Consider the following 23,550-nt stretch of genomic DNA (forward strand, 5'->3'; position numbering starts at 1 on the left):
CCTGTGCTTCATATTTATTTCTGCATTGATCCTTCAAATTATCCTGTTGTAAAGTATGTAGTCCTCATTATGGATTAATCAAAACAAAACACTTAATACATTCTCTGTTGCCTGTTGTTCAGAACCTTCCCAAAGTATTTCTGTTTACCATCAGGAGGCCATGGATAACTTTGTGAGGTCAGCTAATGCTCAAATGTATATATCTGTATCAGTAACAGATATATCAGCTGAAAAAGACAAACTTTAAAAGCACTAAGAAAGCATGATATTTAAAGAAATAGGAAATCTGTTAGGAAGAAAAATGCCCATATGAAGGTGAGCATATCATTAGCCTGCCCCCATTCCTCTGCATAAAATCAACTTTCATACATTACTTTTACCCAAACTAGCAAATAACTACATACAATACTAAATCGGTACATACTTGATTTAGTTTACTAACCAGGTCAGCATTTCAGTAACTCAACAACTTTAGTCAGGTGACTTTTATCCCTCACAGTTCATCAAAATCACCTGAAGTTAAACAGATAGAAAGGTATAGAGATAAGGAATGAAAGGATGAAGAACTAGGATCCCACCCCCAACCCCAAGGATGATTTAATGAGGATCAGGTAGAACCCAACCACCAGTACTTTTTAAGCTCCCCAGCAACTTCTAATGTATAACTAGAATTGAGGATCACCACTTAGTCTTTGGTTTTTCAATCACTTTAAGCAAGTGGAGACTTTTTTTTCTTTTTGGAAGTTCCTAGGCTAGGAGTCAAATCAGAGCTGCAGCTGCAGGCATAGCCAGACCCACAGCAACAAGAGATCCAAGACACACCTGCAGCCTACACCTCAGCTTGTGGCAATGCCAGATCCTCAACCCACTGAGCGAGACCAGGGATCAAACCCACATCCTCACAGACACTATGTTGAGTTCTTAATCAGCTGAGCCACAATGGGAATTCCAGAAACTACAGACTTAAAACACATATTGAGATTATAGATTATTTCTTTAGTCTTTTCTGAACTCTCCACCTTTTTAACAGTGAGCCTGCATTGCTATCAGTAAAAAATTAAGTGGAAAAAAAAAATTTACAGGAGTTCCTGCTGCGGCTCAGTGGTAATGAGCCCAACTAGTATCCATAAAGATTCAGTTTCAATCTCTGGCCTTGCTCAGTGGGTTATGTATCCTGCGTTGCCATGAGCTGTGGTATAGGTCACAGCCCTGGCTCAGATCCTGCATTGCTGTTGCTGTGGTGTAGACTGGCAGCTGCAGCTCTGATTCAATCCCTGACCTGGGAATCTCCATGTGCCCTAAAAAGAAAAGTTTTAAATTAAAAAAAAAAAAAACTTTATAGAAAACCAGCATTCACAAAATGCCAAGAATAACATAGAAGCAGAAAATACAAGAGTCATTTAAGCACATATTTGCATCCATATTCTTATTCAATGTCCCCCTCTTCCTACAGCGTTAAGATTCAGTATCAGACAGGCTATCATCACAGAAAACAATCATTATCAAATTCATAAATTCTATAGTTCTGTTGAGAGAACACATATTTTCAACCCTCCAGAATCTAACTGGCTGCCCATTGGAATTATGCACAGAATTCTGAAAATTCCCCCAGGCCCTAGCCATACCCCAGACCAATTAATCAGAACCTCTGGACTGGGACCCAAGCAACAGGGTTTTTTTTGTTTGTTTTTTAATATCCCCAGGTGATTCCAACATGCAGCCAAGGCTGGGAAACATTGGCTTAAAGAGTTAATTAATACTTGTCTCTAGAGATAAGCTTCTGCTGGCTTAAAAGCACAATACCTTGAAATTCTGACACTGGTATAATGTCAAAAAATGGTCATTTGTGAATATGCATTCATATTCAATTTCAAGTTACCAAGGAATAAAAATAGGACACTAAATAATAAATGTGTTCACCACTCACTCTCCCTTTTAATTGGAAATAAGCCACCATCTTCTACATTTAAATGCAAGAAGTTCTGAGAACACTGTTATATTCCAGGCACATATTCTGACCAAGAGATGAATATGGACAAGACAAAATTGGATAAAAACTGTTTTCACAGATGCTACACTTATTCTACCCAAGTAGGTTATTATTCTTGGGGTAACTGTGCTAGCTAGAAGTCAGACTGTACTCTCATATTGGCTTGAGATTCTTGGATGAAAGGCCTAGATGCTGGCCATTTTTCTTGTATATAAAACTAAAATAAAAGTGCATCTTCTCAACTTTTTTTTTTAGGGCCGCCCTTGCAGTACATGGAAGTTCCCAAGCTAGGGGTCGAATTGGAGCTGCAGCTACTGGCCTACACCACAGCCACAGGAACTCAAGATCTGAGTCCCATCTGTGACCTACACCACAGCTCACGGCAACACCAGATCCTTAACCCACAGAGCAGGACCAGGGATTGAACCCGCATCTACAGGGATGCTAGTCGGTTTATTTCTGCTGAGCCACAAGGGGAACTCCAACTTCTTCTTAACTTTTAAGAAGCTCTATGCTGTTGGATTATTCTCGTTGTGTACCCCCAAGGCCTCCTTTCCTCTCTTACTGAGGAAACCAGTGCTTTGTTTTGGTGCACATCTATTCTGCTCTCTGAGGTAAGAATCACCCCACAAACAACACTTACTTCCCTGCCTAAAGATTTTCAGACCCAAGCAGCAGAGAATTTTAATAGTATGCAAAATTCTGCAATTAAACAGCTTTTATTAACAAAAGCTATTTTAATGGACAAAACTTCCATTTTCAGAGTTGAATGAAATAAACACACATAAGTAACATGGAAGTTCTGGAAAACATGGAAGTATCATTAAATGAATTCAAAAAGTCTATGAAATTCTTCTAAAGAAATGGATTCGTCCTTTCCTACTTGCAGGCATTACATGTTTGTATTCTGAAGCACTCTAGGATTCTCAGCAGAGTGGCCTTTCCCTTCTCAGTCTCAGGAAGGAATGGTTTATGTGCATTCTTTTGTTCTTCGAGGCAAAAGCACAGGTGAAGTCAAGAACAGGGTCAGCAGCCAGAGAACGGATGCATTCTGCAGCAAAGATTAAAGGCCAAACTTAAAAGGCGCAAAAATAATGAAAACAGTAGGTGGTTCCTATCTTCCTAATTAAAGTGAGTAAATCCATTCAACAGTATTTTATTGAGCACCTATTGTATGCAATGCACTATACTATGTACTGGAGATAGAAGTCAGAACAGTCTCTGCTTCCCTGGAACTTAGGAGTATAAGGCGGACAGAAAATAAACTGGTTGCCATAAAATTAATTGCTTTTTTTACGACAGTGATAATGCAATGAGGCAGCAATGCAGGGTGACAGGGAGCATAAAAAAGGGACTGACCTGGTCTGGGAAGTCAGAATAAGCTTCTCTGCAGAAAGGACCCTTGTTCTGAGGTCTAAAGAATGAGGTGGCAGCTGGTTAGGCAAAGAAGGGGTAAGTTTTGTGGGCAAGGAACTGGAAGGTCAGTATAGCCCTGCTGCAGAGAGGGGAAGCACAAGGTAAGGCTGGCAAGGCAGCCAGGTATCAACAGGAAAGAAGAAGTCCTGCTCCAGACATGGCGAATCTGAAGACCTGAAGATATCAGTGGAGCCATCGGGTAGGAGGATGGACATGTGGGTATGACATAAAGAGGGGCCATCTAAGCCAGGAACACACTATTGGGAGCTACTGGTGTAGGTGGGAGTTGAAAGTGTGAGTGGGTGAAAAACACACTAAGCAAGGAGCTTTAAATGTGAAAAAATCTGAATATCCCTTTAAAGCCAACAGTGTGAACCTGTAATAACACAAACCTACTTGCTGAAAGGAAAGAGTCCTAAGAAAACAAACTATCACAGGTCTATTGGGATGACTTTCACATACACAGTAAAAAGGAACAAAATGCAATTTTTCATCTTTGATGGACAGGAGACGGGAGGGTTCTGTGATTACAAACACACTAATAATTATTACCGGGGTCCAAGAAAAAATACTGGCTCTTTTGTATAACCAAATTAAATAATTATGCTGCCCTGGAAGAACCTGAATCTACCCGTGGAAAGACATTTCATCCTCCCGTCAATCTCTGTGCATACATTAGGCACAGAGTAGAAAAGACAATTGGGAAAATGAGAGAGCAGAGGAAAATTAATTATAATTATGGAAATGCAGCTTAAAGAACAAAGGCTTAAATTTGTAACACAGGTCTAAGGGGATATAATTCTCAAAAGTAACCACTTAAAACATGAGAAGTCTGCAAATCTGAAGGAAAAGTTGACTGTTTATTAGATCTAGTTCTTCTTTCTAATTTAGTAATTAGAAAATTGGTATTCATTCCCAAGCATAAAGAAATGAAACAATCAAGGGCTTTTTTTGCTTGGCTGGAGTCCCAACGGCTAAGGTTTAAGAGAATTTGAGAGTCTATTGGGAGAGGCCAGCCAAGGATATCAGCTAACACAACAGACTTATTCCAGACAGTACCTAAAGTTAAAGCTTCACTGCTAACTTCTTATCCACCTGAGCTTCCCAGGTACCCAGATCTGCAGAGTGCCATTTAGCACCAAATCTAGCCGAATCTTTTCATCCACTCCATCATTACAGAATGTAAACAACCTCCACACGGACAGCATGACGAAAGAGAACACAGAGGATTCAGTTACCAAGCAAAATCCCATCGAGTTAGATTTCCGATAGGGAAAAGAGGATGAGACATCTCACTATGGATTTTTATAAATCTAGATCACTGCTTGGTTCTGATCAATCCAGCTGCACAATCTTGCAAGAAGAGTAACAGTAACTGGAGTTCCCATTGTGGCTCACCAGTAATGAACCTGACTGAACCCGACTAGCATCCATGACAACACAGGTTCAATCCCTGGCTTTGCTCAGTGGGTTAAGGATCCAGCATTGCCATGAGCTGTGGTGTAGGTTGCAGAAGCAGCTTGGATCTGGTGTTGCTGTGGCTGTGGTGTAGGCTGGCAGCTGCAGCTCCAATTTGACCCCTAGCCTGGGAACTTCCATACGCCTCAGGATTGGCCCTAAAAAGCCAAAAAAAAAGAATACCAGTACCTTTAGGGAAAGGAAGTCACTCTAATTCAAAATGTTAGAGGACAAGGACCAGCCTGGAGTGGCTCTAGAGGGCTTCAAGGAGAACTGTTGGGGTAAGGAGGGTGGGATTCCATCCAATCAAAATAAATTTACCTGAGGTCCTATGACGTGTACAGCTCGAGTGCCTGGAGTGGCAGGGACAGTAATCAGAAGAAGCACCCCTCACTCCCATGGACAAGCAGGGGAAGGTCTACAAGAACAACTCAGAGGCTTCCTAAGATTCATGGGAGCAGTCCCCACTGCAGCGTGAGAAGAGAGAGAGACTGAGGTCAGCAGGACTGGGAGGAGGACAAAAACATCTTCATGCCCAGCCCATCCTCCACAGCCTGCAGCAGCCTACGTAACTCTGTAACTCCCCGGGTGGATATTAGAGAAAAGGCAGGGACTAAGCAATTGCCCAAGAGTGCTCAGGGCAAGGGAAGCCAGGCCTCAGCCAGAGGGAATTAGAAACAGACAATGGGTGGGGCTGGAGGGAGACAGCAGGTCCCCTCTGAAGAGCCCTTGGTGACAGAGGGGTTCAAGGTGAAATCAAACGTCCAGGGAGGATGGAACCAGAGAAAGATTACCTCTCTACCACTGGCATACAAACAGGTGCTGGGGTGTGGGTCAAAGACCTCTGCTTCTGCTTCTCCTCCTCGTACCTGCATCTAGGCCTTGAATTCCCCTTCAAAGGGAAGAACTACAGCAGAGGCAGGTGAACCCCTGCCCCAACTACCAGCAGCCAGTTCAAGTCTGTGTGGGAGGTAAGGAGGAGATGGGACTTAAGTGAGTTTGAGATTCATCTTTTAAACTGGATTAGATCCTCAGTAACTGTAAACAGCCAGAAAGTAATGGCATCTGCCCAGGATGCTGCCAAATATTTTCTCTTTTTTTTTTTTTTTAAGGGCCAAATAGAGGCACATGGAGGTTCCCAGTCTAGGGGTCTAACCTGAGCTACAGTTGCCGGCCTATGCCACAGCCACAGCAACTCAAGATCCAAGCCTCATCTGCGACCTACACCACAGCTCATGGCAACACCGAATCCTTAACCCACTGAGCAAGGCCAGGGATTGAACCTGCAACCTCGTGGCTCCTAGTCAGATTCATTTCCCCTGCACCACAACGGGAACTCCCTGCTGAGTATTTTCAAAAGTATTAGTTGAGAAAAATAAAACAATTTTTTGGATGTGTTACACTAAGTTGAGAATGCTCAATAAACCAGTTACAAATGGAATACCCATCATGGAGAAAGATCCAAAAAAGAAATGAACTTTACGTGTTAAATAAATAAATAGCATTTCATTGACACTTTCATTGAGAATTTTCTCTATCTCCAAGAGATGGAGAAAGAACACATGTTCCCCAAAGGTTATAGAATAAGTTTGCTTCATACCAGCTCACAATAAAGTTTGTGTTCTAACCTAAAGTATCCACTTGTGTAAGGCCTGAATGGCTGGCTCTGATTTGTTTTGGGCAAAGGAAGGAGAAAAGCACATAAATCAATTTGGTCAGTTACTTCACAGCAAATTCCCCAATTAACCACTGTTTACAAGTGGCCTAAGGAGGGGAGGTAGAGAAACAACAATTTCTTGACAGTTTACCACTTAGAAGTTTAGAGGTCCTTTGTCCTAAATCGAAGCATTTTGCTGATGTGGTAACTTAGTCCCAAGGGAACAGCTCATCCAGAGCAACCCAGCGGGAGGGTGGCCCCTGCAAGAGGCCACATCTGGGTCAGGCCTTGCCTCTCCCTGCAGAGCCTTCACTGCCTCTGGCATGTTTGCAAGATGCCCCTGAACATCACGGACCTGAAAGGATACCTGCCCTCCATGTTTTGTGCCTGGTGGCCAGGGTGGGAGTGGAGCCATGGGCTAGAGAGGAAGCTTTCTAGACAAGCTGCTTCCAGAATTAGTTGTATTATAATTTATAACATTTAAATGACTCAAGTACATTTGAAGGCCTTTCTTTTTTTTAACCCTCTCTCTCAAGTTGTCTTTGAAATTTTTTTCCATGCAGTGTTCCTCTCCAAGACATTATACTTTTTGGGGGTTTTGGGGGTGTTTTTTTTTGGGGGGGGGGGCTCATCTGTGGCTTATGGAAGTTTCTGGGGCAGGGATCAAACCCAACCACTACAGTGACAATGTCAGATCCTTAACCTGCTGAGCCACAGGAGAACTCCATGAGACAATACTTTTGATCTTAATGACGCTCACAAAAGCCTATCATTGCATTAGTAGGAATTCTCTGTGCACCAGTATTTTTCTGGACCTAGAAGAGGATGTTTGTACAGTCATTGGCTTGAAAAGATAGGTTTTGACTCAGTAAAGAAGTTAACACTCTAATAAAAAAAATCTAGCATTTTTTATTACTAGACCCCTACAGCAGGAAGGCTGTTGAAGTCATAACTTGCTAATAAACTGGCCTAAATTAATGAGAACCATAATTCACTTCTGCATAATTTCGTTCTCCTTTCATATTTACCAGACAGGATCTGGCATTCTTCTTTCTCTTTCCAGCAAGGATGGAATTCCAGTGAGGGAACATCTTCATTCTTCTTTCTTTTAATATAATGACATCTGTCCCGAAAGCTAACCAGTCCTAGCCACTGGTCTCTACATGGTGGGGACTCATGAGCGTGCACACACACACACACACACACACACATCTCCCTAAAGGGAAATGTTGCTCTTTGCCAGTGCAAATGTTTACAGTCAAACAAGAATCTTACTCCCATTCACTACCAACTTGCCAGCCTCCCTTTCCCACATTCTGGCCTAATAGGACACTTCTGTTCAGCACAGATCCTGTTTGACTACACAGAGACTATAATGTCACTGCTCGAAGAAACTTTGGATTCTGGAAAAACTCTCAAATTAGAAATAGGGAAACTAAGGTCCCCTAGGTGACAAAGGCTACACAAGTGGGTAGTAAGCCTGGAGAAAAAAACTAGTCTCTGGATCCATTCCAAAAGACGTGACTTTACAAACTAGCAGTCTGGTTTCTAACCTCACATCACCGACTCAGCCTCTGGCCAGGAAGGGAAGGCTGGGTAAAATGTAATGATTTAATTAATTGTTAGTTTCATTAACAGATTTTTGTGAAGCAAAGTAAAAGTACATGTAAGGCATTCTTTGGCCACACCCACAGCATGTATAAGGTCCCCAGCCAGGAACTGAACCCAAGCCACAGCAATGACCAACACCAAATTCTTAACTGCTATGCCACCAGGAAACTCTTACAGAGGATTTTTTTTTTTTTTTTTTTTGCTCTTTTTAGGACCAAACCCTTGGCATATGGAAGTTCCCAGACTAGGGGTCAAATCAGAGCTACAACTGTCAGTGTACACCACAGCTCACGGTAACACCAGATCCCTGACCTACTGAATAAGGCCAAGGATCGAACCCACATCTTCATGAATACTACTCAGATTCATTTCCACAGATCCACAACAAGAACTCCCCCATAAGGCACTTTTTAAAAAGACATACTATATAAATATTGAATAAGAGATCTAGCCTTAATTTTGACCATAGATAGTAAGAGATACTTGTAATTCAATTCAAAACCTCTCGAGTCTAGATTTGTCTTGGCCATTCAGAAACATTCACATAGTAACATGACAGCAACAGAAATAAATTTCAATATAAGAAGTTGGGGGATACCATAATAACTTACAGAAAAGCAATAACTTTTTCCAACATCGTAATTATATCCAGCAAAGCATGTTAACAATAATTAAGTAAACACCAAGTCTATTCCATTAAGGAACGCAAATGTTTGAAAAAGCTTATGTGCATTAGAAATTGTCTGTATCAATTGCAAATACACTGATTACTGGTTTAAGAATCTGTGTCCCGGGAGTTCCCGTGGTGGCGCAGTGGTTAACGAATCCGACTAGGAACCATGATGTTGCGGGTTGGGTTCGGTCCCTGCCCTTGCTCAGTGGGTTAACAATCCGGCATTGCCGTGAGCTGTGGTGTAGGTTGCAGACGCGGCTCTGATCCTGCGTTGCTGTGGCTCTGGCGTAGGCCGGAGGCTAGAGCTCTGATTCAACCCCTAGCCTGGGAACCTCCATATGCCGCAGGAGCGGCCCTAGAAATGGCAAAAAGACAAAAAAAAAAAAAAAAAAAAAAAAAAAAGAATCTGTGTCCCAAGCAGGTCAAGACAAAAAAAAAAAAAAAAAATGCTGCAATTCATGAACCAAGAGAAAGAGCTAAGGGCATAGGTAGTTTTCAAATAAGAATAACTCATGACAATATAAGCCATTAAAGCAAGGTTCATACTGCACATTCTTTGTCCAAGTTTTTTCTATCAAACATATTAAAACAAAAGCCAGCTGGAGGAAAACTCTAGCAATCGGCTTCTTTGATACGCTCACAATCCCTTTGATCCCTCTGGATTCAACAGATTCCCTAAAAGCCTGGGCAAAAGACAGACAGGTGGAAAATATGAAAACAGCTCATCATAATTCCTATCAGAGGTCCTCTTCTCACTGACTCGGAATTAAGTCAATTCAACCAGCTCATGCCTGTTGGCCAGCATTCACCATTTCCTACTTCTCTGAGATATTCCTTCCTACACCAGGATTGTTGCAAAGATGAAAGAGTAGACAAAGGACGAGACAGAAACAAACCATTAATGTTTCTCCTTGGTTTGTGGGATTCTGGGTGATTTTCTCAATTGTCTCCAACAGGAACATAATTCCTCTATACTCAGAAAATGAAGCTGTGAATATGCTTTATGAACTGTGAAAGCATAACCAAACATTACATTTTTATTTTTAATTTTAGTGACTGTTATGGCCCACCTAGACCTCATTTTAACACAGTTCTTTCCTCCTGGGGATACTGGCTGGCATGATTTGCACAACCAAATCTGCATATTCTAAAAGTCTATTATCTTGCAGAGGAAATGGTTCTTTTCTGTTTGTAATGGAAGGGGTTTGTTTCTTTTTGTTTCGATTGATTTGGTTATGTAAAGAGAGGTGTCCTTAGACAAGGAAAAGCCCCAATAGAAATCTGACATTTCTGACCAAATGCATCCTGTCCCCTCTCTTCTCTCAGTAAGGTTCTGAAATACTCCACAAAGGTATTATCACTAGTGCTCCCTCAGCTTAAAATATACCAAGATACCTCACAACTCTCCATTAAGTTAAATAAATTCCTATCTTGGAGTTCCCGTCGTGGCGCAGTGGTTAACGAATCCGACTAGGAACCATGAGGTTGCGGGTTCGGTCCCTGCCCTTGCTCAGTGGGTTGACGATCCGGCGTTGCCGTGAGCTGTGGTGTAGGTTGCAGACGAGGCTCGGATCCCGCGTTGCTGTGGCTCTGGCGTAGGCTGGTGGCTACAGCTCCGATTTGACCCCTAGCCTGGGAATCTCCATATGCCGCGGGAGTGGCCCAAGAAATAGCAACAACAACAAAAAGACAAAAGACAAAAATAAATAAATAAATAAATTCCTATCTTAATAGATATGAATTTTCTGCAGAGGTAAATAAAGAGAAAGTGCAGAAGCATCATTCTTTTCTAAATTACATATCCTTTGGCATAGAGAGCTAAAATGTTATTTTGCACTATCAGAAATATTTAAAGCTATTGCTTGATTATAAATGAATAGAATCATAATTCTAATTGGCTTTAATCCTTTTAATCTTGGGAAGATTTGATATCACTAAATCCTCTCAAAAGAGTAATTCTTAAATGTTAGCAGTAACCAATTCCTATTTTAAGCATTATACTGCCCCCTTGTGTCCTTCATGATGAGTAACAAGATAGCTCACAAAACTGCAAACAGCACCTCTCAATTCTCAGAAATATTTCAATGGACTCTCAGAGACCAGAACTAGAAAGAACCTCAAAAATCATAGAGACCAGCACACTCATTTCACAGAAGAGAAAACTAAGATCCTGCAAGATTATATAAATTGGTTGAGATCAGACACTGCCAGTTAATTTCTGGTTACTTGCAGAGCAAATACTATTGACTAGAACTTAAACCTCTCAGAATGTTAATTCCTCTACTGAGGTGGAGATGGAGTCTGAAAGAAAATTGTGGGGTTCTGGAAGAGTTCAGCAGAGGTGAATTTGATTTTGGATCACTGCTTTGCAACCTCCCCCAAAGCCTGTTTCCCCATCCTTCTGTAAGATGGATGGGTAATAACAAATGCCAAGGTGTTGAAAGGATTTAATAGGACCATGTTCCTCAAGCCCTCAGCAACTGTCTGCAATACAGTAATTCACCAAGTGGTAACACAACTACAGAAATACATAGGAAACTGGTTAGAGACTTCGAGAGCTCCAGAGAAAGGTAATTCTAGAATAATGAGTAAAGGCATCAAAATCTGGACTTTTTCGAAATAGCATACAACTTGGGAAAAAATACAGCTAGTTGTTAGAACCCCTGTGTTTCTTTGGTCATACTTATTCTTTCTTTTTTTTATTACTATTATTATATTTTTTTTATTTTTAGGGCCACACTCGCAGCATATGGAGGTTCCCAGGCTAGGGGTCTAATTGGAGCTACAGCTCTTAGCCTACACCAGAGCTTACTTTACACCAGATCCAAGCCATGTCCACAACCTACACCACAGCTCACAGCAACACCGGATCCTCAACCCACTGGGCAAGGCCATGGATCAAACCCTGACGGTTCCCAGTCAGATTCATTCCCACTGAGCCACGACGGGAACTCCCTATTCTTTCTTAATACAAGTAAATCAGTAACAGAAAATACCACATAGCACACACTGTCTGAGAGATGAAGCAGTGAATAGAGTCCTTAGATGAGGATAACAGGAAAACAAAGTAGAATTCAGTGCCAGCGTGTTAAGTCACCATTTCCTCGTCTCCTTCAATAAGAGGCCTTTACCACTGCAATGCCAAGAGAGCCAGCCTAGAAGGGTGAGGCTGGAATTTGAGAACTGACCTTTCTAATAATTAGCTGTGTCAACTTGGGCTGGTCATTTCATCTCTGCTTCCCTTTCCTGACCTGTAAATGAAGCCATCTTCCATCTAGCAAAGTTCTATACTGAGGGTGTCTAATGAACGTGAAAAGACACTGTAAACACTGTTTTAACAAAATACATAGGATTAAACTTATCGGAAAGCAATTTTAAAAATTAAATCTGTCACTTAATTAGGGAAGAAAAAACAAACTTAGAAAGTTTAGCTTAAGTTACAGGATTCTGATAAACAGCATTCTACTCTCTGTGAAATCTCTCTTCCCTCAGCAATTCCACCAGCTTTTGAAGGAGATCACTCCAAAAATTCTGCCATCACATAAATCTCTGGCTCTAAAGTAAATTTCACTCAAGGGCATCCTGATATCAGGATTGACAGAGCTTATCTCTGACTGTATATCACAAAACAAATATGCCGGCAGGGTAAAGGCAATTCATCTTAGTCTGCCATGAAAATGACTAATGTTGATTATCCTCTGATGTGCAACTGCAGCCACCCACCCTGATAGATATGGTTAAATGCTGAGGGCTGCTGGTTTTATACGGGGCTTGGTAGAAAGCACATACCAAGCTGGTGGGTGATAAGCTCTGACTGATGATCCTCCCATATTAACTGAACACTACCTGTGGGTATAGCCCCCCAAATTTCAAACATCGGAAAGGGATGTTACTGGACTTGACAATGTAGTAGACAAGGAAAGGCACTGACATTAACTAATTTGCCAGGTGGCAAGTGATGAAGCTGTTATGGTTGTTGAGTCAGGGCACATTGCTTCCAACGGTGGGGAATGAATGAGTCGTGGGGCTTCTTGGGTAATTTTTCATCAACGAGTTCATTCAAGTGCCTGGTTCAACCCAACAATTACACCGTATTTGCCGCCAGAGTGCTGGAATAAAAGTGCTGTCAGAAACAGAATAAAAGATCCAACCACGAGAGTAGCAACGGGAGCTCACCATGAAACAGACTGTTGTCCACCAGAAAGTGCCTGCGGTACTGCACACAGTTCCTTTTCTCCAAGTTCCAGTAACTCATTGTCAGAAGATTTCTGGCACAGCATCAAAACCCAATTGCCCTGTCAAGGGAAAGAGAACGAGACAAAAATGAAGAGAACAGCAGCCACACGCCCCCACCAGCGGCACAATGCCGTTAGTCCCGGGGAACCAGGGGCTGGCACAGGGGGCCTGCAATCCTCCAGGTCCAAGAAAATTCCCCACAAGTTGGCCTGGGGGTAGGTGGTGATGTAACATACCACAACAGCTTTTTCAAACAGCACCTTACACGCTCAAAGTTACCGGCCGGCTGTCCTCAGGGAAAATCAATCCACTATCAGGGAACAAGTTTCAGAACTGGTTTAAGCGCTCCAGGCCTTGCCCCAACCTCGGCCAGGACTCAAACCAGTCAATGCTGGTAACTTAGCAGGAAATTTCAGGCGCAGGAGGCCAAGTGACCAGAAGGTTCATCTCCAGTTCCCGACTCTGGTGTCAGTACCACTCTGGTGGACTACATACATGGCCAATTCATGGAAATTTTAGAGATGGTAATGGCGTCCACATGGCCACGGGTCAGGCAAACACAGTAACAAAGCCTGCCTCCCTCTTTTGGATTCATCATCAGGGTCCATTTAGGACCACAAGGCCCTAAGTCTGCCCTCGCCAAACTCCAGAGCTGTGTGAACAAGCAGTGGGCCTGCTCCTTATAAGGTTTGCCCCTCCACAGAGAAGCGGAGTGCTAACCAGAGCAAGGACTTGAAAAGCAGAGAACCGAGCTGATGAATTAAACTCCTCCAAGAGCTGATGGGCATAACCCCGAACAAGGCTCCCTTTGTTCACAGGATTTGGCTAATGCAACTTTTCAGAATTCCAATTTCTTTTCTTGTCACAGAATAAAGCCAGGCAAAACCAAGGATGGCTGGCCTGGTGGAAAACCACAGGTGGGAAACAATTTGTCATCTGTCCTATTAGGGCAATCTAGAGTTTTGTAAAGGCTCTCTAGGATAGAGTCAGTAAAAGTCAGTGAAAAAAAAAAAAAAATATATATATATATATATAAAATAAATGATCAGAGCTGTGCCTACCCATTAATGGAACCATTATTGGTGCAGGTTCCTAAAGCTTTTGCCAGAACTTCTCCTTGGCTCCCTAAGCTTCATTCTTCATCCTCCCTCCCCTAACTGCAACCTGTTCTACCTTTTCTGTGGCTCCAGGCCTGACTCCCCCTTCTTCTTACCCCATCACCACCTGGCTAACTCTGGCCGCTTCTCCCACTCCCTCAGGCTGAGGATGAGTCCCATCATGCTAAGATAAAAATCATCCATGGAACCAACTGTAAAATATGACAGAAAACAGGTGATTATGGAGACAACTCTCCCTGCTCTATCCCCGTCCAATGCTGCATACTATAAAGATCTCTTCTTTAAAAAAAAAAAAAATAGTTTAGTTATATAAATATATATGGTCATCAATTTATAAAAGCTCAAACAATAATGAAATTCATCAATAAAAATGTTTCATCAAAAAGCCCCTCTTCCCTCATTTCACATCCTTTCCCTGGAAGGGCCACTTTTTGGTGTGCCTCATTCCAGTCTTTTTTATGCATTTATTTATACATATCTTTATTATTCAATTTTTAAGGCAAGTTTTTAACAAGAATATCTTTGTACAAGAATTGGAAATAATTTTTAGTAATATCAGTAGTAACTATTTCCTGCAAAAGTATATTCATGATTTACATTAGAAATATTTTAGGCCACATGGAATTAAGAAGAACTCTGTATTCATGCTAATTTTTCCTTACTAACAATCTTTTCATTTCATGTGTCATTCTTTATTTTGCCCTCTTTGTTCATCCTCAACCCAAGGAAGAAAGTTAGTGGAATCAGAAGATGAAAGAATAAGGTGTATTTGTATATATGTTAACAAAACACATGGACATACTTGTCTCTCATTTGGCCCTTCCTTTTAACCAAATGAAAGAGAGAGGAGGATGTCAGAGTAAGTGACTCACCCATGCTTTTAGGAAAAAGGAACAATGGGACCTGAAATCATATCTTCAGATTACAAACTGCTGGGTAGGTGTTTTTAAGGAGAGGGGACTCAGTTTAAGTGGCTGATTTAGAACAGAAACGTATAAGTAATTGAACACTATGGTCATCAGGCTATGTTAATTACTGGCATGTCTTACCCTATTTTGGTTATTTACTGACATGTCTTACCTCCCCTGGCATCTGTTTGCTACTACAGAGCAGGCAGTAAGCCACCTCTGAGGGCCAGACATGAGCTGCAAACACTACAGGCCCTTAGTAAACATCAGTGACACCTTTGTATTATGCCCCATTTCCTAGACCCTCCAGTCAGAGGCTGAGAGAAGGATGTGCCTGTTCTGAACTCCAGAATCAGGACAAATGACTCCAAAATTTAGAGATACTGGAGATGGAAATAACAAGTGGAGTTAGTAGGGCTGAGGTAGAGAAAGTCAGCTGTATAATAAAGCCAGCCTTAACTGCAACCAGACTTAGAGGAGCCAGGGGCCCAGTGCTCATCAAGGGGAAGCAACCGAAAGGGACCATAGAAACCAGCCAAGCCAAATCGCATATGGTGTAGCCCTAAGGAAACTGAGCCCCCAGAAAGCATGTGTAACTTGCAAGATAGCACTGCTAGCTATTAGATAAAGCTAGCAGGAACCCCAATCTCAGTGGTCCCAAAGCAGGGATATTTTGAGTGTTTCATGATCCCATTTATGTGAATATAATGGGTAAAAATATATACTAAAATATACTTTACTATTGATTTACTATTTGCTATTTAATATATGTTACATTTGGAACTCTTTTTTTGGGGGGCGGGGGGTTCGCACCCATGGCACATGGAGGCTCACAGGCTAGGTGTTGAATCAGAGCTATAGCTAGCAACCTCAGATCCGAGCCACATCTGTGACCTACACCACAGCTCACGGAACACCTTAACCCACTGAGCAAGGCCAGGGATTGAATCTGTGTCTTCACGGATACCAGTCAGATTCGTTTCCGCTGAGGCACGACGGGAACTCCTGGAACTCTTTATAGAACATATAGATCCCCAATCCTTGCAAAAATTAGTAAGTGACAGTGCCTAAGGAACATCACACAGAGAAAAACTCATTAAAATTAGCTGCCTTCAGAACAAGGTTAATACGGATTTTTTTTTAGTGGATAGTAAAGTTATAGGAAATGCTATATATATATATACTTTATCTTTAACATTTTTATTCACTTTTAGAGCTTGAAACATGCAGAGAAGCTAAAAAAATTTACATAGTGATATTACTCATTACCCAAAGACAACTACCATGGACACTAAGGTCTTTAAAAAAAAAAACAAACAAACACAAACTAAATCCTATTATTTTAAAGCCTATGTTTTTTTCATTTTTAAGCTTACTAATATATTGCGACATTCTAGCCATATCAATGAATATATTTCTACATAATATATACATAATTTGAAAAATCAATTGTAATCAACTCTACTCAAAGACTCCAAACTCCAAAAACAAGAAATAAAAGAAGCCAAATAAGCAGAGAGGATTCATCAGATAAACTAAAAATATCTAAAAAGTTGAAATGTTCCTAAGATCATTTTGTAAGTGATTAGTAAATTTATAATCGTTCTACATTTCTCTATTTTTGCCATTTTTATCTGTAGGTACATGACCAAAGTTGTCAGTGTCAAACAACAGGCCAGACATAAAACTGTGGCAGCAGGACTCCACCAAGAAAGAAAATTTTGGAAATCCAAAGACACTTTTTGGAGTCTCCGTCACGGTGCAGTGGAAACAAATCCAACTAGGAAACATGAGGTTGCAGGTTCAACCCCTGGGTTAAGGATCCAGCTTTGCCATGAGCTGTGGTGTAGGTCAAAGACACAACTGGCTCAGATCTGGCACTGCTGTGGCTGTGGAGTAGGCCAGCAGCTCTAGCTCTGATTAGACCCCTAGCCTGGGAACCTTCATATGCCGCGGGTGTGGCCCTAAAAGACAAAAGAAGGAAGGAAGGAAGGAAGGAAGAAAGGAAGGAAAGCAAGAAAGCAAGACACTTTTCACTAAGAAAAGCAGGAACTATTTTGATGACTAAGCATTTGTCAACGCCTTTAAAACTCCACAAAGGAAGGAAATCCTTCACAGCAGCAGCTGTGACTTCATCCACTGTGATGACTACCCACCACAGCCTCAGCCTCTCCTCTGACACCCTTCCTTCCATAAAAGCCAACACTCCCAACTCCACTCCTTTACATTCTTTCTTAAAAACAGTATCTCTGAAGTCCCTAAGCAAAAGCTCACAGTGGCAGCCATCCGCTGGTTTTCCTCCAAAAAACACCTTCTCCCACTCTCTGTCCGTGAGATTTAGCTGGTGTCAGCTCCATCCCAATTTGGGTGGGCATGTGACTCAGGTCTGACAAATCAGAGAACTGCCTTCCCACAGACCACAGTACAAGAGGTGCACAGGGCCCATCTGACCACTGAAGAGTCAGGCATGGATGTCTGAGCTGCTGGAGAAAAGAAACTTTCTTGGACTCATAGTTGTGAGGCTGTGAAGTCGAGAAAAGAAACTTTCTTGGACTCATAGTTTCGAGGCTGTGAAGTCGTGAAACCTGGAAACCTAAAACTCCCGGCAAATGTCTTGTCACCGAAAAGGGCAGGGCGGGGGGGAGAACTGTACAAGACTGAATCCAACCAAGAAGACTGAAGATAAACTCGGTCCTACTGATATCATTTAAGGTGAAGTCAGATCTCTCTCTGTACTTTTTAGTGAAACGAGCCAGTACATTCCTTTTCTTTGTTTCGTTTTGTTTAAGCCATATTGAGTTGCATTTTCTGCCACTTGCAACCAAAGAGTCCTGACTGATGAATTGTGTTGGCAAAATGTAAAGAGAACACACTGGGCAGTCAGGAGCTCCCTATTCTAGTTTCAACTCTAACAATTCACTCACTGAGGGACCTTGGGCAAGTTTTTTTCAGCTGATCCTCTGAGTTTCAAAATATGACTCTGTATTTACTTGGGCTTTCCCTACAGATACTCTGCTTTCAAGTCCTTGTTCTGGGAGTAAAGGATTTTCTCACACCCCTTGAAGGTGTATTTAAGCAGAGCAAACCCTGAAATCTTTTCTTCTTTAGAAGTCCCTTAGCTGTTTTTACATGTGAGGCAAATGTATATCATTGCTTTCACATGCGTTTTATGGAACACGATAAATCAGTTCAAGCCACTCGAATGGCTTAATAAACCATTGGAGTTCCCATCGTGGTGCAGCAGAAATGAATCCAACTAGGGACCACGAGGTTGCGGGTTTGATCCCTGGCCTCGCTCAGTAGGTTAAAGATCAGGCGTTGCCCTAAGCTATGGTGTAGGTCACAGACGCAGCTCGGATCCCGTGTTGCTGTGGCTGTGGTGTAGGCCAGCAGATGCAGCTCCAATTAGACCCCTAGCCTGGGAACCTCCACATGCTGCAGGTGTGGCCCTAAAAAAAAAAAAAAAAAAAAAAAAAAAAAGATAAATTACTTAAGTTCATATGTGGAAATCGGTTATAACACTATGCCAAAAGAAAAGAAGATAGGAAAACATTAAAATAGAACTTTGCAGGAGGGGAATATATGTGTGTGTATATATATATATATATATATATATATATATACACGAATATATGTGTATATATATATGTACACATACATATATACATATATATATTTTTTACAGGTTATTTGTCTACTACATGCTATCTCCATCTCTTCATCCACTGTGACTACTACCCACCACAGCCCATTCTCCTCTGCCACCCCTCTTCCATAAAAACCATCACTCCTACTCCATTCCTTTACATTTCTTTCTTTCTTCCTTTTTTCTTTTTTGGGCATATGGAAGTTCCCAGGCTAGGGGTCGAATCAGTAGGTGCCTATACCACAGCCACAGCAGTGCTGGATCCAGGCTGCATCTGTGACCTACATGGCAGCTCACGGCAATGCCAGAGCCTTAATCCACTGAGCGAGGCCAGGGATCGAACCTGCATCCTCATGGATACTAGTTGGATTTGTTACCACTAAGCCATGATGGGAACTCCCTTCTTTACATTCTTTCTTTCTTAAAAATAATATATTTGGAGCTCCTGCTGTGGCACAGTGAGTTAAAAATCTGACTGTAAGAGGCCAGGTCACTGTGGAGATGCAGGTTCCATCCCGGCCTGGTGCAATGGGTTAAAGAATCCAGTGTTGCCACAAGTGCAGCATAGGTTGCAGCTGCAGCTCAGATTCAATCTCTGGCCTGGAAACTTCCATATGCCAAAGGCGTAGGCCATAAAAATAAAATATTTTAAAAATATATACATTTGTAAATCACTTTATGGTTTATACAATATTTCTATTTATATCTTGTCTTTTTAAAAAATAACCCTTACAAGGGCCCTGTAGGTCATGCATCATTAGCATGAGTTCAAACAGACTAATAGGAAGTTGTAAGTTGCAAATTCATGTCTTCTGGCTCTAAATTTACTGTCCCAGTTCCAGATCTACACTCTCTCCGGCTGTGTTTCCTCCCTGACACTCTGCTTTGCTGTGGAAAGAGCCTAGAGTTGTATTACTCATGATAGACAAGATTAATTCTTCCCACCTCCACCACTCAATTTAACTCCATTATAGGTGGAGTTCCCTGGTGGCCTAGCAGTTAAGGATCTGGTGTTGTCATAGCAGTGGCTTAAATCATTGCTGTGGCTCAAATTCATTACCCAGCTCAGGAACTTCTGCATGCCTCGGACACAGCCAAAAACAAAAATGAAAAAAACGAAATAAGCAAACAAAAAAAAAAAAAACCCTCCACTGTGCACCAGTGAAGAAGGGACAAGAGATGATTAAACAAAACATTCAAAAAATGCTTAACTTTGTCCCTCTATCCAGGAGCCTTTGGCATATACAGATTGGAGGGGATCCGAGCAGTGTCAGTCCTTTGAGTATCAAATGGTGGGAGGTTTCTTGGCCATGAAATTTGAGTGAGCTACTTGGACCAAGTTCAGAAACACCAAGTCCAAATTTTCAAGCCAGACATCATTGTGGGGAAACTGTCTGAGGGGCTCATGTGTTTTCCAAACTGCTAACAACAGGGAAGAAAGCTATAGCCAGAAATCCAAACAATGCATGAACTCACCCTGTTGTTGGAAAAGGAGTAACTAGCTCATGGCATTTAGTAAGGCATCGAGAGGTAATGGAAAAATGTCTGACAGGCAGTCAAGAGACCAGAGTTGCAGCCCAGTCCCCCTTTAAACAGTGTCAGGTAAATCTCTTCACTCCCCTGTGCTTAAGTTGCCTCACCTATGGAACGACAACAACAAAAAAGAGATGGTGGTGAACGAGATGCTCTTTCAGAGCTTCCAAACTTAATATTCCACATTCTATTAACAAGAACTATGGGCAACCCCCCCAACCCCTTGCTAATATCTGCATTCATTCATGTTTAATTATAAATTAAAATAGCCCTGAGAAACCAGAGTTAATTCCCATTAGTACAGCCTTTAACTCATAAGGAGAAGTGCCCATTTCCTTCTCTTTAAGCCTCGCTGAGACAAAAGACATAATTAATAGGCTCTGACAGTAATATTCATAAAACAGTAAGTGCTCAGAAACAGAAAGGCAGAGGGGGAAAAGGTCCCCAAACTGTGTCCCGCATCGCACAGCCTCTGACACAACACGTTTAGCAATTCCTGAACCAAGGTCTCCCTAAAAGTTAAGATTCAAACTCAATCCAATTAAAAGCTAAGATTTCAAAAAACAGCTCCTCTTCTCTCATTTCTCCACTAATTTTAAGACAAACAAATCAAGAGAATTACACAGTGCAAGGATGGGGGCAGGCACAGCTCCTGTCCGTGGGTCCAGACCTCAACTAACAGGTTCTGAAACAGCTCAGGCGCCTGAGTCAGTGGGGCCTCACTCCTCTCTGCAGATGGCAGCTCACTGTCCTCCCCCCCTTCTGGCTTCCCCCCTCCCCCATTATAAGCCCCCTCCTCCACTTCCCACAGGTTTCCAAGCACTGACAAACTGGTTGTTAAAGGGCTCTGCAAACAGCCTAATTCCACAGCCAGCCCCCTCCCAGCTATGTACACACAAGAAAGAAAAGAGTACTTTGTTCATTTTTTTAAGACTTACAGGGGACACCACTAAACAAAGTTCCTGGTGTATTTTCTTTCCTTTAAAGCGATCACGAACTGAAAAATGCTCTGAGCTAAACTGAGCAGTAAGATACAATCACCCTCCAAAGACATGTGGATGCTTCCTTCATTTGAAAGGGTCATAGTATATGCTATGTATTCAGTGCTTGAAAGAGTTCGTACCTTTTGGTTCAGTAATTCAGCTGCCAGAAATACCTCAAAAAGAAATAAAGATACAAACATATACACAAAAAATATTTACTGCATTATTTTTTTATGACGCAGAAAAATTAGAACACTAAATAGCCAACTATTAGGGTAGCATCAACTGCAGAGTAGTTATTAACAATTGGCGTTGCAAAAACTTTGTAAATGAGCATGGAAAATGCTTGTGATATGATGCTATGTGGGAAAAAAACTAGGATATAGTATGCTATCAACTATCAAAAGCAATATTGCATAAAATTATGGATCTTGATCTTAAACAGAATGCTTTAATGTTTCACAAGTATAATTTTTGCTCTAGGTTATTTGTAAATATTCTTTATCATGTTAAGAAAACTCCCTTCTAATCTGATTTTCTGAACAGATTTTTGCATAATTTGATATTAAACATAACACTTCCTCTGTGTCTACTGATATCATATGTCTCCATTAATCCATTAATATGAATTCTTTAATGTTAAATCAACCTTACAACTACAAGATAAACCCAATTTGTTCATAATGTATTATCTTTTAAACACATTGCTGGATTTGGCTTGCTCAGATTTTATTATTTTTTACATGTATATTTCTAAGTATGTAAATTGGGCCTATAATTTCCATTTTTCATATTATTCTTGACAAGTTTTTATATTGAGCTTATGTGTTTCTATTTCCTGTCATGATTTATGCAAGCCTGAAATTATTTTTTCCTGGATTCCTTGGTAGAATTTGATCATAAACCCACATAAATTCTGACCTTCCCTTATGGGGAAATGTTTGACTACTGCTTTAATTTAAAAATTACAGGATTGTTCAGTCTATTTTTTCTCATTTAGTTTTGGTAAGTTATACTTGTCTAGAAATATATTCATTTAACTTTCAAATGTTTCAGCATAATGTAGCTCATAATATTTTTTAATATCTGTAACATCTGCTTTTCCATTCCTAGTATTATTTGTGCTGCTCTTCTCTTTTGAAATGTCTCAGGTGTTCATCAGCATTGCTAGCTTGTTCCTGTCCTGGCTCAATGGAAACGAATCTGACTAGTATCCATGAGGATGCAGGTTCGATCCCTGGCCTCGTTCCTCGAGTTAAGAATCTGGCATTGCCATGAGCTATGGTGTAATTCACAGATGCAGCTTGGATGCTGTGTTGCTGTGGCGTAAGCCAGCAGATACAGCTCTAATTTGACCCCTAGCCTGGGAACCTCCATATGCCAAGGGAGTAGCCCTAAAAAGACAAACACAAAAAACAAACAAACAAAAATTGCTAGCTTTTACCAGGAACTATCATTTTTTATCCCTTCCATTAAATAATATGGAATTACTACTGTTATTTCCTTCCATCTATTTTCTCTGGGCCTATTTTCAATCTTTTCTAACTCTTCAAATTCAATGTGTAGCTAATTTTCAGGCCTCCTCCTTATAATCATTTATAAACACTTTAGCTGCTTACCCAAACCCCAAGTTTCAATACTTGTATCATTCAGTTACAGATATATTCTAATTTCCATTGCAATTTCTTCTTTGATCCAAGGTTCATTTTGAAACATATTTCTATAATCATTCATAGTCATCTTTTGTTACCAGTTTCTAGCTTAATTGGATTGTGGTCACACTTCTGGCCTGTATGAGACCAATTGTTTGCTTTTAAGACTTGATGACACAGTTTGGGTCATGGGTGCAGCATACAGAAATATGGAAGGTCCCAGGCAAGGGACTGATTCGGAGCTGTAGCTGCCAGACTACACCAGTCACAGAAACACCAGTTCTGGGCCACATCTTCAACCTACACCACAGATCACAGCAACGCCAGATCCTTAACCCACTGAGCAGGGCCCGGGATGGAACATGCATCCTCATGGATACTAGTCAGGTCCATAACCCGCTGAGCCACAACCTCAAGAGAACTCCTGAGGTTACTTTCTATAAATGTTCTATGTGTATTTGAAAATAGTATTTATTCTCTGGTTTTTTGAGTTGCAAGGATTTTCACATGTAGATCAGCTCAAACTTACTATATTGTTCAAATCTTGTATGTGGTAAATGATTTTGCCCCATTTTATCAGGCACTAATGAAGCACATTAAAATATCACTAATAGTAACACAAATATAGTGTTTCTCACTGTAGTTCTCTTAATTTCTGCATAATATATA

At 41.2% G+C, this 23,550-nt stretch overlaps 1 protein-coding gene across 11 annotated transcripts in view; it reads right to left on the bottom strand.

The window, feature by feature from the left end:
• PLCH1 (phospholipase C eta 1) overlaps positions 1-23,550 on the bottom strand; it is a 242,633-nt gene that overhangs the window by 196,486 nt on the left and 22,597 nt on the right. For 9 of the 11 annotated variants that reach the window (XM_021069699.1, XM_013982146.2, XM_021069702.1 and 6 more), the window contains exon 2: positions 12,982-13,100. In XM_021069699.1, coding sequence (XP_020925358.1) covers positions 12,982-13,060 — 79 coding nt within the window. In that variant the 5' untranslated portion in view covers positions 13,061-13,100. Of the gene's footprint in view, positions 1-12,981; positions 13,101-14,254; positions 15,933-20,189; positions 20,995-23,550 lie in introns of those variants that run through there. The other 2 variants (XM_013982149.2, XM_021069697.1) reach the window with 2 other exon arrangements.

This window comes from Sus scrofa, chromosome 13 (assembly GCF_000003025.6).
Source record: "Sus scrofa isolate TJ Tabasco breed Duroc chromosome 13, Sscrofa11.1, whole genome shotgun sequence".
Lineage (NCBI taxonomy): Eukaryota > Metazoa > Chordata > Mammalia > Artiodactyla > Suidae > Sus > Sus scrofa.